The sequence below is a fragment of the Pantherophis guttatus genome, chromosome 1 (assembly GCF_059756535.1).
Source record: "Pantherophis guttatus breed Tessera chromosome 1, ASM5975653v1, whole genome shotgun sequence".
Lineage (NCBI taxonomy): Eukaryota > Metazoa > Chordata > Lepidosauria > Squamata > Colubridae > Pantherophis > Pantherophis guttatus.
Genome location: NC_142063.1, coordinates 56874135 through 56892736, shown reverse-complemented (window position 1 = coordinate 56892736; position 18602 = coordinate 56874135). Strand labels below are relative to the sequence as shown.

General features: G+C 36.6%; 1 protein-coding gene across 2 annotated transcripts in view; it reads left to right on the top strand.

The window, feature by feature from the left end:
- The window catches only part of MIPOL1 (mirror-image polydactyly 1), a 178979-nt gene that overhangs the window by 62698 nt on the left and 97679 nt on the right, over positions 1 to 18602 (top strand). For both annotated transcript variants that reach the window (XM_060687415.2, XM_060687416.2), the window contains exon 7: positions 248 to 418. In XM_060687415.2, the coding sequence (XP_060543398.2) occupies positions 248 to 418 (171 nt within the window). The remainder of the gene's footprint in view (positions 1 to 247; positions 419 to 18602) is intronic.

The window sequence follows — 18602 nt, the reverse complement described above, 5'->3', positions numbered from 1 at the left end:
CTGAGGAGATTTCTTGATGTCAGTCTTATATCTTAGAGGCTTAAGTTCAATTGAGTGGGTTTCAGAAACTAAGATGTGGGGAAAAGAAGAATTGACACACTAATAATGTACATCTTTGCTGCAGTATGAAAATTCAATAACTTCACTCAGTCAATTTACAATTCACATGTGCCTATTAATTAAAACCCTATATTAAATAAAGTATATTAAAACTTCTTGTCTGACTAACATAGAATGCTGTTGGTAGACATTACAGGAATTACTGAACAGAATAAACAATGCAGACACCGGTATGGCGATAAGGAGGACAGGAGCTATAATTGTCGATCGCATATACAGGATCCAGAAACAGAAAAAGAAAATAACAGCTGAAGAAATTAATGCATTGATAGAAGAGCGAGATGCTGCACTGGCTCAAGTAAGTCTATGTTAGTTTATACCACCTCATCATCATTGCTAAAAATATGAAGGGTTTGCAGTTTAGTTTTTAGAAAATTTCTTGATTACCCTACAAAAAGTATCACAGTGAAATAAGTTGTACACACGCAGAGACATAAACACATTCAATACTGAATTTTTCAAAGTCATTTTTTGAATTCTTTTTAAATTATATAAGAAGTGGAAAGTTCAGGAATTTTAAATTCTGAAGACTGAATCTAAATTCCAAATGTCATTGGAAACCAAAAGTGGAAACATGTAGAAAGGGAGGGAAAATACATTTAACAGAAACAGGAATAAAAGGAACAGGAAACTACATATTTATTTTTAAAATGTATATATAAATACAAATAGTGAATAAGAATGATTAAAGCTGTTGAAAAGCAACTCTGAAATGGAATATTTATGTTGACCCTTCTTTCCAGAAGGTTACTTCTTCAGGAAAGTAAGTGAGCTGCAAAGTGTAGCCTCTATAGAAATTTGCTATTTCTATAGAATATTTTTTTTCCCAAAATTTTGTCTATTATTTTTTTAAAATATAGAACACAAAAAGTAAAAGAGAAGACAACAGAACAAGGAAGGTTTATAATTGATCTATTCCACTTTTGATCTATTTAATATATCTTTTGCAATACACTTTCCAACATTCCTTTAGAAAGTTACTCTGAATTATAATTTGAAATAGTGCATATCTTCATCAGAAAGTCGGGTCCAAGCTTGTCTTTATAAAAGGCCTTTCTTTGAGCATTTTCTTGGCTCTGAGCTCTTGGCACCTTGAGATATGTACGGCTGTCACTGTAGTATATTGGAGTTTCAAGGAGATAGTGCAGGCCATAAATGCCACTTTTATCTTAAGTATACTGCACTCCAAATATTTGATTCCAAGCAGTACTGCTCTGCTTGATATATTTAAGAGTTAAATGTATTTTATGGACTTCCCAGTTGTATAGTGCCAGGCAATTAACAATTTTATTACATCGGAACTTTCAAATTTTAGCTTTTAGTTTGTTTCAATAGAAGAGAGTATATGTAGCTCAGGGTTGACCTGTAGTGTCCTTGGTGCTCTCTGAAGTTGGTTATTTGCTTGAAGATATTTCATTACCCAACTAGCTAACATCATCTTGCACATGAATGTGGGGTTTGCTCCCTGTTTATATACAGTAGCTTGCCCTGCCAGTGTTGGTAGGAAAATTTCCTCCTTGATAATTATTTGATTAAGGTATTATCAGCCGTGGTGATACAGAGGTTAGAATGCAGTACTGCAGGCTACTTCTGCTGATTGCCCATTGCCAGCAGTTCAGCAGTTTGGTTCTCACTGGTTTAAGGTTGACTCAGCCTTTCATTCTTCCGAAGTAGGTAAAATGAGGATCCAGATTGTTGTTGTGGGCAATATGCTGACTCTGTAAACCACTTAGAGAGGGTTGTAAAGCACTGTGAAGCGGTATATAAGTCTAAGTGCTATTGCTATGCTATTATACTCTTTTTGTCTGTTGGTGTTAATTTCTAATTTGCAATCATTTCCTCTAATGATAAAGATATCCAGGGAAAGTAGTATGTGGTTTTCCCTTGTGAATATTATTCCTTTGAAAATGTTAGTCTTTCATGTGTCTTCTCTACTTGTTCCTTTTTTTATTATGATGAAGGTGTCGCTTGCATATTGGATCAATCAGTCAGAAGCTCTCTAAAATTTTAAATCCTATGGACAGGTTTTTTAACTGGAAAACCATGGATATCGTAAATCAAATTAAATCCAAAAAAGCTAGGAAATTCATGGAAATTTGGCATTTCCAAATTCCAAAATCAGCCATCTATCATCACATAGAGATAAGCCACATCTACACAACATTAAAAAGATAATAAAAAAACTGAAAGGAAAACAAAAAGAACAGAATACTCCAGCAATCAACACCCAGATAAACAGGAATTAAAACCAGATCAGCAATCAAGCAGAAAATTATACCTCAATCAAAGAATTACCGAGGGGAAAACCACACTTCCACCAATACTAGCAGAGCAAACAACTGTATTTGAACAGAGAACAAACTCCACATAGCATTGATGATGTTACCTAGTCAGATAATAAAATGTCCGCACGCAAGCAACCAAGATCACAGCTCACCAAAAATTCTACAGTAGTAGTTATTTCCCTGGTATTTATCCCCTTCACTTAAGTGCATTTTTAAACTACCCTTAGTTTCCGTTTAGTCCTTATTTTTCTCTGAAGAGAATTTGACATACAGCACAGTATAATATTTATGTTCTCTACTGTTCTTTGTCTCAGACTTGATTTGCCAAATAAACGACGGAAGGATTTTTATCTTGATGAAGAAAGGAATTAAGTTGTCCATGATCTTTTATTGTGTTACTGATATTGAGACAAATTAGTATGAACTAGCTGGGCAATTTGTGGATTATTGTCTTTAATAGCAAAAAAAGATTCCTCCACGGACCCTCACCCCCACTCCCCATCCCCGTGTTTTAACCCAAACATCAAATTGGCAAGGTAATATTTATTTCACAATTGATAGAAAATTAGATTGCTACCAGAATATAAAAGGCTAAATGCAGAGATTGGCAACTGGTATCTTCCAGAATATTTTTGGACGAGAACTTCCATAAATCCTGGACAGCATTCCTGATCTTCAGAAATGTGGGGATTTGTAATCTCCAATATGTGGACAATACCAGTTTGAGTATCCCTGCCTGGACTTAGGTCCCCCATCTTAGGTCCCCAGACTTATTCTAGATGTATCACAGATAATATCTTAATATCCAAATGTTACTGCTCATCTGAAATAAGTTGTCACTGAAGAGACGAGAGTACTTGAACCTTATTTATTTTATTTATGTATGTATTTATTTATCAACAAGTACAAGGAAACAAGTAACAGTATAGACATAGACATGGACACATGAAAAAGGCACAAATAAAAGAATATAAATAGGCAAAACATAGCCATAAACACATAGAATGATTACATATAAATGGGGACAGTAGGACATGGATGGTAGGCACACTGGTGCACTTATGCACGCTCCCTTAGGGACCTCTTAAGAAACATGAAAGGTCCACGGTAGATAGTTTAAGGTAAAAGGTATGGGGATTAGCGAGACTAACAACAGGATCAGGTAGATTGTTCCAGACATTTACTACTCTATTGCAGAAGTCATATTTCCTACAATCAAGATATAGCCCTTGTGTTATTATGGTTGAAATTAAAGTACCCATTTACAGGTAGGATGTTTTGGTAAATAATCTTATGAACTAAGCATAGGTCGGAACGTAGACAGCGTCGTTCGAGGCTATCCAGACCTAAAATTTCAAGCCTAGTGGTATAGGGAAAGTAAAATATCTCTCTATAATGTATTGATGTCTGAAATGTTATATGCTAACATTTATGCAAGTAGGCTATTCAACATTGCTTCTGAATAGGTATCTGTTAATATTGACAACAGCTATAGCCCCAATGGTTCTTGAAGATCATTGATCAGTAAATTGAGGGTTGGGGGGATATTTAAGAAAGATTATGTTGTGGTGATTAACATTGGGCCTTTGCCTTCTGTTCTAGCCATTTGGTATCAGACAAAAGATATAGGCACAATCATATGCTTTCATTATAGTTTGAGTTCAGCTGGCAAAATTTATTATTCTTTAGTAGCTACTGTAGTTGTTTGTAAGTATGCAGTTATGCCCTGGGTGATATCTGAACTAGTCTTATGGGTATTGGCATTCCTGTCTTATATGATGCCAATTAAGTTGTAATTAGCTGATAATGAAGGTGCAATATGCCCTTAGGAGTCTTAAATTAAAAGTGAAATTGAATGTTTTGAGTGTGACGAGGTACTTATTAAAAATGTATGTGTGCTATAGTCATCATAACAGGGTATAGTTTCTTCACAGGATTTAATGATACATGTATATATAATCAGTAATAGTCTACTAGATTACTGTACAAACATACAAATTACTTTTACTATGTGCAAAAACAAATAAAATGGCATAAATTCAAATATTTGATATCACGTTCATATATATTTTCAAGCGACTATAAGCAAACAACAAAACTAAACATTGACAGCACTCTTGGTTATTCACTTTGTTTTCTTTTAGAAGAGAAAAAATGTTGACATTCAGTTGCCAAGTTGTATTTATTAGTGAAGAAGTAGTGTGTGATCCTGTGGAATTTCTATCATGGCTTTGCTCTTTGCAAAGGAAATGAGAGGACTGAGATAACATGCTTAAATGAAGAAATTATTTATATATCGTTGACATGTATTATATACACTAGTCCTTCTTCCCAAACATCTGTAATTCTGCTAATCGTAACAGGTATTGCTTAGATAGCCCAAATCGGTAAATTGCTAGATAGTTAAGAGGACTGTAGAAAATAGACTGTATTGTTCTGGAGGAAGGCATGGTAGACCCGTGAACAGTTCAGTCCTGCAATATTATAGATCCTGCTTCTTTTTTTCTATTTCAGAGTGATCAAAACAATTGGATTGTTTAGGGGGAGAGAAAAATATTTCTAATTAGCTCTTCCTCTCAATGACTTTGGTTTGAATAAATGCATTTGCCAGTAGTGGGCAGTGTGATGAAATAACTCAAAACAGCTGCTGGCCTTTTGCCATTTACACCTTCTGAACAGGAATGTTTAACATGAGTGACTTGGCAGCCGAGCTGAAACCTGGTAACAGAGGAAGGGCTACTGCTAGTTTTCTCTTACTTGTTTGGGGGCAGGGAAATGGTTATTTTTCCTTTGCAAACAGGGAGTTCAACATTCTCAGCTGGGTATTATTTTTTTTTTCTCTATACTCAGGACCTGTGATTGTGTTACAATCTAGCCAAAAGGCCAAAGATATTGAATTTGTTTTGTTGTGGTGGTTGTTAAAAGAAAAACAGTTTTTTCATAGCTGGTGTGGCACTATTTGATACTCAGCACTGAAGCAATAACGTAATTGGCAAGCAAACCTGGTTTTCCAGCTCTGAATAGTTTGATCACATCCTGCTTTGCAGGAACATGCTTATGACTGTTCATGAGCAAAATTGGCATTTAACCAGTTCATCTGAAAAGAACTCAAGTCCCTTTCTCTATTCCTGGCATGCTTGTTAAAGGGCCTGCAGCTCCAGAGAGAGCAAAGGTTTAAAAGTAGCATAGCTGACTGCCCACCTTTATCAGTCCCAGATAGCAGCTGATAAACAATAAGTATCAATAGAACTTGTGGGTTAGTTTTAAAACAACATTTTCTAAGGGTCAGCTTATCAAAGGGAAGCATAACAGTCTTTTTTTTTCTTTTATACTTCCAAAGCATTCAAGCATTCTCGCTACAGGCAATTGAGCATTTCTCATAAAAGATCTGTACCTGTGAGGTACAGTAAGGGATTCCCCCACCACTACGTTAAAAACTTTTAGAATTTGCTGTAAGCCGCTCAGAATCAACCTTGGACCATAAGATGGGTGGCAAATAAATTTGATAAATAATAAAGAAAGAAATAGAACAAGAGTAAAAAGAGGGACCTTCATCTAGATTTAGGAATCTGTACATTTTACTTTGAAAAGGGCAAGTATTTACTGTCATGCTATTGTGTAGGTTATTTTAAGATATATTGAGAAGAACATTCCTGGGAATTACCATGGACCAGGTGTTAGAATATTAGATTAGGACTGGGCATATCCAGATTCCAATTGTCATTCAGAAAGTTCAGGACATATTGGTTGACTCTAGCAATTAACCGAAAATAAAGGCTAGATGTTTCAAACCATCTTTTCCAGAAGAACTCTTGTGTGTTCACACCATGGTCTTGCCTCCTGCTTTAATTTCCAGGAGGCACCTGGTTTTTACATCCTGACCCTGATATGGAAAAGATATAGGACTCTCATACTTTTTGATACTTTTAGAGCAATTAAAAGGTAAAAATACAACAGGTGGATTAATTCCATTAGTGCAAGACCTTGGTAATGTAATGTGAAGACATGTGAGTAAATGATTCAGCTTTTTCTTCTCACATTTTTGGAAAGAGACCAATCTCACAAGAGATAAAAAAAAACATGTTTTATTTGAAAAAAAAAACAAGGAGATAAAAAGGGGCTTTGGAGATTCAATTATAAAATTACAAATTATATTATTTATTTGTGAGGTAAATTTCTGATTAAAATTTAGAGAAGTCTGTGATTATAACAGTCCAAAGGCTTATTACTATTACACATTAGATCTTCAGTTTTAAGAAAGAACATTAAGCTTTAACAGAGATATTCTAATTCCGGTATCCAGATCCCTAATCGGAAATTCCAAACAAACCTTCATGAGTAGTCTGAATTAGGATTTAAGCCACACAAGCTCACAAATGTATCTCATCTTTCAAATATGCAAATAGATCAGGACAATGTCCCTTTTGAAGTGTACAATATTCTTTCCTATCAAAAGTGATGCTTTTGTGGAACTTTGTCACGAGTTCAGACTTCCTTTTCTCCTTCTTTTACAGCCCACAAATCTATCCTTAAAGGCCTTACAAGCTTCTAAAGTACATTTGCCGAGGCATTATTGAATACACATCATAGTTACAGTCCGGAAAATGCCAGGCTTAGAAACGGCATGGATATTGTTTCTTTGTAATTGTCTTTATTTAATTAGCTTTTGTTGTATTGTTAATGTACTTATTTGCTTTGATTTGGTTTATTATAGTTTATTTGCTCTCAAGTTTCTGTTTTTATAATTGCTCTAAACTCCTATGACTCATGACATTTGGCAGTATACACATTTAATAAATAAATACCTTCAGCAGATATAGGCTGAAATTGTCCCATTTAAAAAAGCAGTTTGAAAATCTAGATGTGATTTTAAAAAAGAAAAGAAAGTGCCTTGAATTATATGAATTGTGGAAGAGATTTGAGTTCAAAGCTGATCTCCAGCAAATATGAGTTTGACCTCTGTAACTAGTTTTGTTTGTTTCAGATTTAAAGCTTCAGTAAAATCTCATGGGTTTTTTTTCAGGGGAGTGGGGGGAGCCAAGAATAGCTCAGAGATGCTTTCTCCACTTTGTCTGATACTTCATGAATCATACCAACAAGTAAAGTAAATTAATGTGAAAATAGAAAATACACAGTAAAATTAAAGGCTTATTTGTTAGGATTTAATGTTGAAAGTATTCATAATAAAGGTGTTGATATAGGAGTGACTGACAAACATAAATTTAAAGAAATGTTAAAAAGGGATTTGAAATTGCAGATTTGGAAGGGGCCATATTGGTCCATCAAGTCTAGCCCCCTGCTCAGTGCAAGAATCTACGATGGATGGTGGTTCAATCCTCTGCTAAATACATCTGATGGCAGGGAGCCTGCCAACTTCCTGGGAAATTGCTCCCATTCAGTTAGAATCTGTCTTCCAGACATTATTCTGCACCCTGGAATGACTGAGAATATAACTTGATCTTTAAGGTATTTGAAGGGTACCATCATATCACGTCTAGTTTTTCAAGGCAAAATATCTGTGCTACCTTCATTTTCTTTTCATATAATGTCAATTTCTAGCCTGTTTTCATTCATTTCCTTCTTTACTGCAGTCCCAAGCCATCTAAAATTGTAAATAATTTTAAGATTTGGTCTTGCCCTTCATCTTGCTCTTCACAATTTCCAGATAAAATCGCTTGTTGGAGAGTCAGTCCAAAACAGTTGAGGAGCTCTTTCTTCATTTCCTATTGTTGTTAGTTGCGAAGTCGTGTCCGACCCATCGCAACCCCATGGACAATGTTCCTCCAGGCCTTCCTGTCCTCTATCATCCTCTGGAGTCATTTAATCTCACACCTACTGCTTCAGTGACTCCATCCAGCCACCTCCCCTTCTTCTTTTGCCCTCAATCTTTCCCAGCATTAGGCTCTTCTCCAGTGAGTCCTTCCTTCATATTAAATGGTCAAAGTATTTGAGTTTCATCTTCAGGATCTGGCCTTCTAAAGAGCAGTCAGAGTTGATCTCCTCTAGGACTGACCGGTTTGATCGCCTTGCAGTCCAAGGGACTCACAGCACTTTTCCAGCACCATAGTTAAAGGCCTCATTTCCTATTAGTGCTTCACTATTTCTTTGAACAGTTAATACATTTATTCTTTTTGTTTCCCACTTTAGTTTTCCTAACATATGTGCAATTCTGGATTACTTATGTGTGCTTGTCCTTGGTGCCTTCTCCTTTCTCCATGTATCTTTTTTTTTCTTTCTGTCTTTCCATGTCCTTAGCCATCTGGAAAACAGTTCTCCAGTAAACAATAGTAGAAAATAGTGGGTAGTTTCATATGTCACTTTAAACCAGATATTGTTTTAGGCATGGTCATTTTAACCAATTTTACTTCCGTATTTATGGAATAACTCAGAGTTAATTGGTTAACCAATTAATTGGTTAATTGGTTAGGAGCCTGAGTGACACAGCAGACTAATGCTACTGTTAAAGGTAGTATTTAGCTTCCAGCTGCCTGCAATTACTGCGAGTTCAATTCTCATCAGGCTCAAGGTTGACTCAGCCTTCCATCCTTTCTAAGGTAGGTAAAATGAGGACCCGGTTTGTGGGGGCAATAAGCTGACTTTGTATAAAATATACAAAAGTATGAAGGCTATTGCTTAACGCATTGTAAGCCGCCCTGAGTCTCCGGAGAAGGGCGGCATGTAAATCAAAATAAAATAAATAAATAAAATAAAATAAATGTGGTGCATGATCTTAATCAATGATTGTAATATGCAACCATGGTTCATTAGATAATTTTTGAATTTGACTTTGTGGAACTTTTTATGAACTTTGTATAAAATATACAAAAGTATGAAGGCTATTGTTAACGCATTGTAAGCCGCCCTGAGTCTCCGGAGAAGGGCGGCATATAAATCAAAATAAAATAAATAAATAAAATAAATGTGGTGCATGATCTTAACCAATGGTTGTAATATGTAACCATGGTTCACTAGATAATTTTTGAATTTGACTTTGTGGAACTTTTTATGAACTTCAGGCTTTTCACAGCATTAATATCTAAGGTGCCTTTAAAATCCTAAGGACTGAATGTAAGATTTTACAAATGGGATTTACAACAAATGGTATGCAAAGCTTTACATGGCTTGGGAACAAATTACATTCAGCTTCACCATCCTATCCACCTTGCGGTCTTAGCTTGTCAAAGGGCATCTTTTACAAATCTCATCATAAATACAATACATTGTGCTTTTTCTTTGTGGCTGCTCAGCAAGAAGGGGAAAGCTTGTCTTTCTAGAACAGATAGCAGATAAGTTGTTATCTCATAAATTGGATTAGTGCTTAGAGGCAAAATTACTATGAGGAAGGAATAAAGTTAATTAATACCTATCAGGGAGCCTATGGAAAGGTTAGTGCCCCACCAAGAGAATTGGATCAATTTGGGCAGAAAGAAAATCAGATTAGTATATTAAGTGGAATGTTAGGTCTCTATCTTCAAGCAAGTCCATTTCTGGGAATAAGAAATTAGCTGGACTATACAAAATATGCTTGATAGATTTTTCAATTTTATTATAATTGAGACAATAGATATAAATAATAAATTGTGTTTTCTAAAGGTTGTCTTCCAACAACTTCAGAAGTGTCTTCTTCCACTTTCTATAGCAATAGCAATAGCACTTCTTATGTGTATACCCCTCTATAGTCCTTTACAGGCCTCTCTAAGCAGTTTACAGCATATTACTGCTACTTCCAGCAGCCTGGGTCCTCATTTTACTAATCTCAGAAGGATGGAAGGCTGAATCAACCTTGAGCCGGTTAGGATCGATCTCCTGGCTATTGGCAGAGTTAGCCTGCAATACTGCTTTCTAACCACTGCACTATCACAGATCCTTCTATATTGCTTACAATATTCTGATTTTGTGTTTATGTGTCTGTACATGTATATACATATACTTGCACATATACATACAGTGTAGTATCCCAGAATTTTTCTCTTCTCCCTGCCTACACTGTGTAGGCTTTTTACATAGTGTCACCAGCTATCTAAATAGGTATTTTGAAGTCATTTATTGAATTTTCCATTTATATTCACAATGTTATCAAAATTCTGCTTTGGGATGCTAGTTACTTGTTTTATAAAATCACCAATTATATTTGTTCCAACAATGGTGTTGTGTGAAAATTGCAAAACCCACATTTGTCTAGTGCTTGAGGGTACAATTAAACTATATCTTTAATTACAAACATTAATTACTTTTTAAAGTGGATGATTCATCTTCTCTCTAATTCCTAAGAACTATTCTACCTTTTAAAAAAAGACTTTAGGAAATATCCTCAAATTTGCATGAAAAGCTTGTTGGATTAATTGCTGTTTGACTCTTCTGTAGTAGTGTTAAGGACTAAGTTCATCAGAGCAAACTCCCTAACCACATTTTGGAAAGAATTCAAATATTTAATTTTGGAACCTTGGGAAGAAACAGGAAATAATTTTATACTACTTGTAGTTTGTATCAGCTTTTTTTTTAGAAAGAACTATGTATTTACAAATAGTGTACAGTAATATTACATAGCTCAATATTACATGGCCCAGTCTGTGGTTCAGTTTTGATAGAACTATTTGCATATGCAGAAAATCATATTTATATGAATCAATGATTTTTCCTTTGCTAGGATGGTGACTCGACTCCATAACTAAAGTCCTACTTTACAGAAAACTGGTAGGGCATAGAACAATGTTATATTTGAAGGACTCTTTAGATAATTTAAACATAAAGTAGAAGGAAAGCAGGGCTTTGAAGGCCTATTAGCAGTTCATACTCAAAGAATAATCATATTTGTTGTTGTTGTTGTTAGTCACAAAGTCATGTCTGGCCTATCGTGACCCTCTGGACAATGTTCCTCCAGGCCTTCCTGTCCTCTACCATCCTCTGGAGTCCATTTAAGATCACGCTGACTGCTTCAGTGACTCCATCCACCCACCTAATTCTTTGTCGTCCCGTTCTTCTTTTGCCCTCAATCGTTCCAACATTAGGCTCTTCTCCAGTGACTCCTTCCTTCTCATTAGGTGGCATATAGTCATATACAGTAGATCAATTTGGCAGCTTTCCGCACCATGGGTAAATGTATTGCTTTTTTATTTACATTACAGTACTGATTTCTAATTGTGTATATACAGACAAATAAGTGATAAAGTGTTCTCTCACTTGTCTAGTCTTTGGTTGAAGTGGAAGAGCCAACCGAAAATTACATGGACATACCTGTTCTGTTGAACAAAGGAATCATGAAGATTACATGCTGTATTGCTTTTAAAACTGAAGAATACTGTATGCTATATGTCTTGTATACTTTGTTTTAGACTCTGGAAAGGAATTTGAGACATAAATGTACTAAATTGATTCAAAACTCAATCAATGTAAGAAAAATATTTTATTTTGAATACTGAAAATAAAATGGTTCCTTTAATTCCTTTTTAGTTATTTGAACTTGAGGAAGTAAAAAAAATTAAAATCTTTTCCCTTCATTTTCTCATTACAAATTGCATTTATGCATTTCCTCTTCTGATGTAATTCAGCTATAGAGAATGTAGAAAACAGCAAAACTGAAGTAATAAAACAAAGCAGTCATTGAAGTGCTTGATCAGTGAGCCTCAGCAATAAGGAAATATATAAGGAGGTCTGAAAGGTGCAAATCTGAGAATGAGGAAAGACAAAAAAGGGTGTGGGAACTCTCCCACACTATGGATTTTTCATGTAGTTTCACTTATGAGTCAATTGAAAGAGCCTTTGCCCATATAGAAGGTCAGTTTGGCTTGGTGAATTGTATCTATTAAATCTTCATAGCAGATCCTTAAAGTGGTTCGGGCTGAGAGACAGTCAGTGGTCTAACAATATCTAATGAGCCTTCTTGGTTATACAATGACTTCAATTGGGCTGCCCTAATCTGGCCAACATACCTCATTACATTAGCCTCATATTTGTCTAGTGATTTGAGCATTACATGAAAGTAACTGATACAAGTGAGAAGTATCTTACTCTTTGATTTTATTTTGGAGCTGTTAATACTAGGAGTTTGTTCTTTTAAGCTTTAAGATATAAGGCAACAGGAATAAAAACCATAAATCCATAAAATTACATCATGCTTACATATTTGTTTTTAATTCCTATGTCCTGTGAGGAAAAATCACTCTGGCATATCCCAAACTTCTTTTAAAAAGCTGGGCTGAGGCACATGGAGGAAGTGGGAAAGCTGGAGGTTTAAAATAAGTTCACATACAAGGATCTCTTGGATGTAGAGACGTGGTATTCAAGTCTTTTGTACCCATTAATATAGTGATAAGTTGCACTGAAATCAGAAGGCTTTCTTTTGGTAATACATAACTAGCATTGTAGCCTAGAATATTAAGAGGTCACCTTAAAAGTCTGGAGTAATTATATGATTCAAGAAGGCAAAAATATTATGGGTATCAAAAAGAAACATGCTGTATCTTAATGTAACTCCTCTCAGCCTCAAAGAAATACTCCGGGACCTTTGGCAGCTATAGTAAAACTTCTAGTAGACTCAAAAGTCCCTAGAGGGAGGAAATGTTTTGCCTACTTTATGGGATTTCCAGTTTTAAGAGTGGACACTGGACAATGTATGTATGTATGTTTGCTTTGCACTTATATTATAATTTATTTCTAATTTTATTTTGGTATTTTTGCATCAAAACTTTGTGCCAGAATCAGTGACTTTGCCACTAAAATTTTGGTGGCCCAGTGTTGGCCCAGTTGGCTCCAGTTCAGGAGATTGACATGCTTATGAAGTGGAAATGAGTGTGTTCTGCCTTGCAGACATTTGAAGGAGCCCTTTCACTCTCGTTTTGATATTTTCACATCCAAAAACATGTAGTTGGAAACAGGCATGTCAGCGTGCCTTGGGGGCTGCAAGTATGGTCACAGGAAGCCTACAAAGTGTAGTTGTCCATTCCTATTTTGGATAAATGCAATGCAAAGTGCATGGTGAAATAAAAAGTAAATGAGGTAGAACAAAACCAGAATGACTTAATTTTATATGTAGCCGATGTAATGCACTAACATTTTCTAAGCACTGAAAAATCTGATTTTCGGTCTGACAAAGAGCCACAACTTCCTGATCAGGGGTAAAGAGCAACTATACTTCCCCCCAGTTCTGTAGTCGTCGTTACATTTTATTTCTAGTTAAGCATTTCCCTGACTGTATAATTACCTAGACAGACTATTAAAATGTATGCATGTACCTATTCCTCATCCAGTTAGATGATGTCTTTTAACTGACCTTAGATAATCTGGAAAAATTAAGTAGAGCCAGACTTGACTTTACTTGGATGGGAGAACCAGTAAATTCCAAGACTGTAATATAGACAGAGTGGTTAAACCTTGGAAGAACCCAGTGGCAAACAACTTCTATGTGGTTGCCAAGAAAATTCCATAATTACCAGGAATCAAATTTGATTCAAAAGTGACTTGGCATTTACCTATTACAATACAGTACTCGTTTGATGCTAGTCTTTGCTAGAAAATCCCCTACTGGCATAAATGCAAACACTTTAGGGACAGATTCTGTCCCTGCCAGTAGGTAATAGAAGTTCCAGTTTAACTTGCACATCAGATAAAAAACTGCATTTATCACATGTATTTTAATCTTCTGGCATATTCTTCGGAATCCATAGCATTTACAGATCTGTGCTTTTTTTAATATTTTTTTTAAATAACATCTGAGATATAACAGTGCTTACTTAAAACACCAAAGCGAAAGTGAAATGCATAGAAAAGCTTTATAAAGTAGCCTTGTGGCCAAATAAACAGAGAAAGAATTGCTGGAATGCTGTTTACAGAGCAGTGTAAGGCAGTGATGAGAGAGAGAATAAGGCTGAATGGCCATCTTCTACCCATGTTTTTTTCTAGCCACACCTACACTTGAGTGCATGCCTCCATCCCCTGTAATGTCAATTCCTACTTTGGGGTTCCCCCACCCCAGAAAGGACTCTTAAGTGGAAGGACATGTCTTGACATGTCATTAGCCCCAAATACAGTTCTTCGTATCACCATTTAAAATACATTTATTTTGTTCAGACTGCCAAAATCCATTAGTCTTTTAGTTGGCCAGATTTGGCAGCTCAGATTTGGCACATCTCAAAGGGTTTTTTTGTTTTGTTTTGTTTTTTTGTTTATTTGTAATTTATTTGTCTACGTTTCCTTGCTTGTAGAAAAAAAATCCTTGGCTGCCAGATTTGCTTCCCACTGCTAATGAGGAACCTGCAGGAGGAAGATTCATCACTCTATGGAGCACATGCAAATCTATGAAAAAAATATATTATCAAGAAAATAGTAAATGGTTTAGTGGCTGGGAGAAAGTAAGCCATGGTATATATTTCCTAAAGTAACGTGGAGATGTTTTGCAAAGGACAAGAACTGTTCTTGTCCTCCTATGCTTAACTGCCAACTTAATGTTTAGGCAATATCTTTATTTGCATATGGATTGCAAGAAAATCCATTGAAGCTTATTTGAAAACCAGCTCATTAGAAGCACAGATTGTTTACAGAACTTTATTTTCCTGTCCATCAATTTACCTTGGTGGTGTTCAACTAAGCAACAATTGCAGTTATATGGAAAAGCTGCTTATGTTCACATCAGCTCCCTCTGCATTAATCAAGGATTCTTCTATTTCATTGCTAAGGAATCACAGAACAAGCAACAGATTTAGCCAAATGTTTGCACTGAAATTATTGTCTAGAAAGGAGCAGGATACCTTTTCTGGGCTCAGTTGAACTCCCTCTCTCTTTAACACACACATGCCCACAAAAAGCTCTTTTCTCTAATGCTGGATATTGCAGTTCTTATTTCAGGGAAAGGCACTTTGCATATGCTTTTATGACTTTCTGTTCATTACTTCAGCCTTCCAGAGTTAAAGCCCAATATTAAAAAAAAATCCAGCTCATCATAATTGCTGGTGAATATATTGCCATTTAATCTGTGAGACCTTTCTTTGTCTACTGTCTGTTGTCAAGGTAAGTTGCCAAAGGTTTGGGGAAGAGACAAATCTAATCAGATCAATTTTAGTTGGGATAAGTGAGGCTCAGAAAATGGCCCAGTGAGTTTGTCGCATAAATTTACATCTGACTGTGTTAATTCACACACATTACCCTACATACCTTGTCATTGAAAAGGTTCATAACTTTAAGGGTTCCGAGTAAATTTGGCAGCATCTGGATAAGTTGGCAGGGAGAACAGTGAACTGTTTCCTGGAACATAGATAATAAACATTTTCAATTCCAAAACATAACATGTGTGCAAAATAGTCTATATGTTAACATCCATGTCAAAAGATTGGTGACAGAATATGGCTTTTGTTGCCAGTCATTTTTATAATCAAACCATTACTCTGTATGAATTTCTTTTGTTGTGTATTGTAATGGGAATTATTGGGAATGTTCCTAATTTCTAGGATGCACAGCCACATGAACCCCACTGTACTGCTCTTGGCACTGTCGTTCAAACAGTTCAATGCAAGTTCATAGTCTCAAGGTTTAGGAAATGTGTTTTGTTTGAATATTATGCCATTATAGAGCTTGAAAATGGAAGAATCACAGAATAACAGAGTTGGAAGGGACCTTGGAGATCTTCTACTCCAGGGTTGTCAAACCCCTGTCGTCAAGGTGGCATCACATGGCGGTATCAGGACTTTTTTCCACTTTGCTAAACCAGGCATGGGCATGGCCAGTGCGTGACACATCCGGCCCATAGGCCGCGAGTTTGATAGCCCTGTTCTAGTCCAATCCCTGTCCAAGTAGGAGACCTATACCAGCGGTCCCCAACCTTTCTGTCTTGGCGGATCAGCAAGGGAGGACGGGAGGGTTCTGTGCCAGCAGCAGATGCATACAACTTCATTTGTGCAAGCAATGAACACACACACCTGCCACTTTCATGGCCTGGTTCTGAATGAGCCACTGCCCAGTATAGAGCTGCAGCCCAGGGGTTGGGGACCTCTACCATTCCAGACAAATGGCTGTCCAATCTCTTCTTAAAAACCTCCATTGATAGAGCATCTACAATTTAGCCATTCCACTGATTAATTGTTCTTGCTGTCAAGAAATTTCTCCTTGCAGAAAATGGTCAAAGCAATGTATAAATTTTTACTAGAATACAAAATGGAGGAAGAGTGTGTTAAAGAGACGGTGGTGATATGGGCAAAGAACTTTGGGTACAATATTGAATTGGAAAAGTGGGAAAAATTGTGGGAAAAGAACAGGAAATTAACTCTGGCCACATCGTACAAAGACAACTTATATAAAATGTTCTATAGGTGGCACCTACCACCAGCTAGGCTAGCCAAAATGTACAAAAATGTATCACCTAAATGCTGGAAATGTGATCAAATACCGGGCACTTACTACCACACATGGTGGACGTGTAGAAAAGCAAAAGAATATTGGCAGAGGATTCGAATGTGGTTGGAAGAAATGACCGGACAGAGATTGGAACTCAAACCAGAACTATTCCTATTAGGAATTATTAAAGAAGATCTAAGTAAAGGGTTAACGTATTTAATACTGCATATCATAACAACTGCGAGAATAGTTTATGCCCAACAATGGAAAAGTGGAAACATACCTAAAGAAAGGGAAATAGCAAAGAAAATACTTGACTGTGCAGAATGTGATAGACTGATGCTAAAATGAAAAATAAAGAAGAGGCAGAGTATTATGAAATTTGGAATAGATTTTATCAATGGTTAGACTTAAGGAATGGAAGTCGGAATGGATAAGAACAAGAATGTGTAGATTGAAACAGGCAATATATGTAATATATTATGTAATTGTAATTGTAAATATGTAGAAGAGGTTAAGTACATGTATATAATTAAGTAGTAATCTATATTGAATACATAAGAGACTTGTGTATGGTGGAGATATCGCCAAGATGGTTCCACCATGTCCAATTTTTTTTAACAATAAAGATTTTTTTAAAAAAAAAAGAAGAAGAAATTTCTCCTTACTTCTAGGTTGGATCTCTCCTTGATAAGTTTCCATCTGACTCTCTGCCTAACTAATTTTTTTATTTTGACTGAAGAAGTTAATTGAATGAGTAACAAAAAGGTCTCAGATTAACAAATGTTGGTCCAGTTCAGAGGTGGATTTCAGCAGTTCTGAACAGTTCTGGAGAACTGGTAGCAGAAATTTTGAGTAGTTCGGAGAACCAGTAAATACTACCTCTGACTGGTCCCGCCCCCATCTATTCTCTGCCTCCTGAGTCCCAGCTGATCGGGAGGAAATGGGGATTTTGCAGTAACCTTCCCTGGAGTAGGGAGGTAATGGAGATTTTACAGTATCCTTCCCCTGCCACGCCCACCAAGCCATGCCATGCCACGCCCACCAAGCCACACCCAGAAAACCGGTAGCAAAAAATTTTGAAACCCACCACTGGTCCAGTTGCCGTGATTTTAACTTTTTTAGATTTCCATCTGTTACTTCTTGTCCTGCGCTCATGTGCTTTGTAAAATAGCTTGACCCCCTCCTCTCTGTGACAACCCCTCAAATATTGGATGACTGCTATCATGTCACCCCTAGTCCTTCTCTTCATTAGACTAGACATACCCAGTTCCTGCAATCATTTATCATATGTTTTTGCCTCCAATTCCCTAATTATCTTTTATATATATATATATAATTTTTTATTACTTTAACATTACAAACAACATATACAATATTTCACCCTGTGCTATATATAAGAAAGGAAGATTTGGTTCTTCGGATATATCCTCATGATCGCCAAAACGTAACAAAACGCTCCCACGTAACACCTCTCCTGCGCGAGCTGCATTGGCTCCCGGTGGTCTTCCGGGTGCGCTTTAAGGTGTTGGTTCTCATCTTTAAAGCGCTCCATGGCTTAGGGCCAGGGTATTTGCGAGACCGCCTGCTGCTACCGATAACCTCCCACCGGCCAATACGCTCTCACAGAGAGGGCCTCCTCGGGGTGCCGTCGGTCAGGCAATGTCGGCTGGCGGCCCCCAGGGGAAGAGCCTTCTCTGTGGGGGCACCCGCCCTGTGGAATGAGCTGCCTCCTGGAATACGATTGATCCCGGACCTCCGGACCTTCCGTAAAGCCCTGAAGACGTTTTTATTTCATCAAGCCGGCCTAGCCTAAATGGTTTTTAATTGGGATTTTAAATTTTATGGATTTGGGGTTTTAAATTTGGGTAGCCA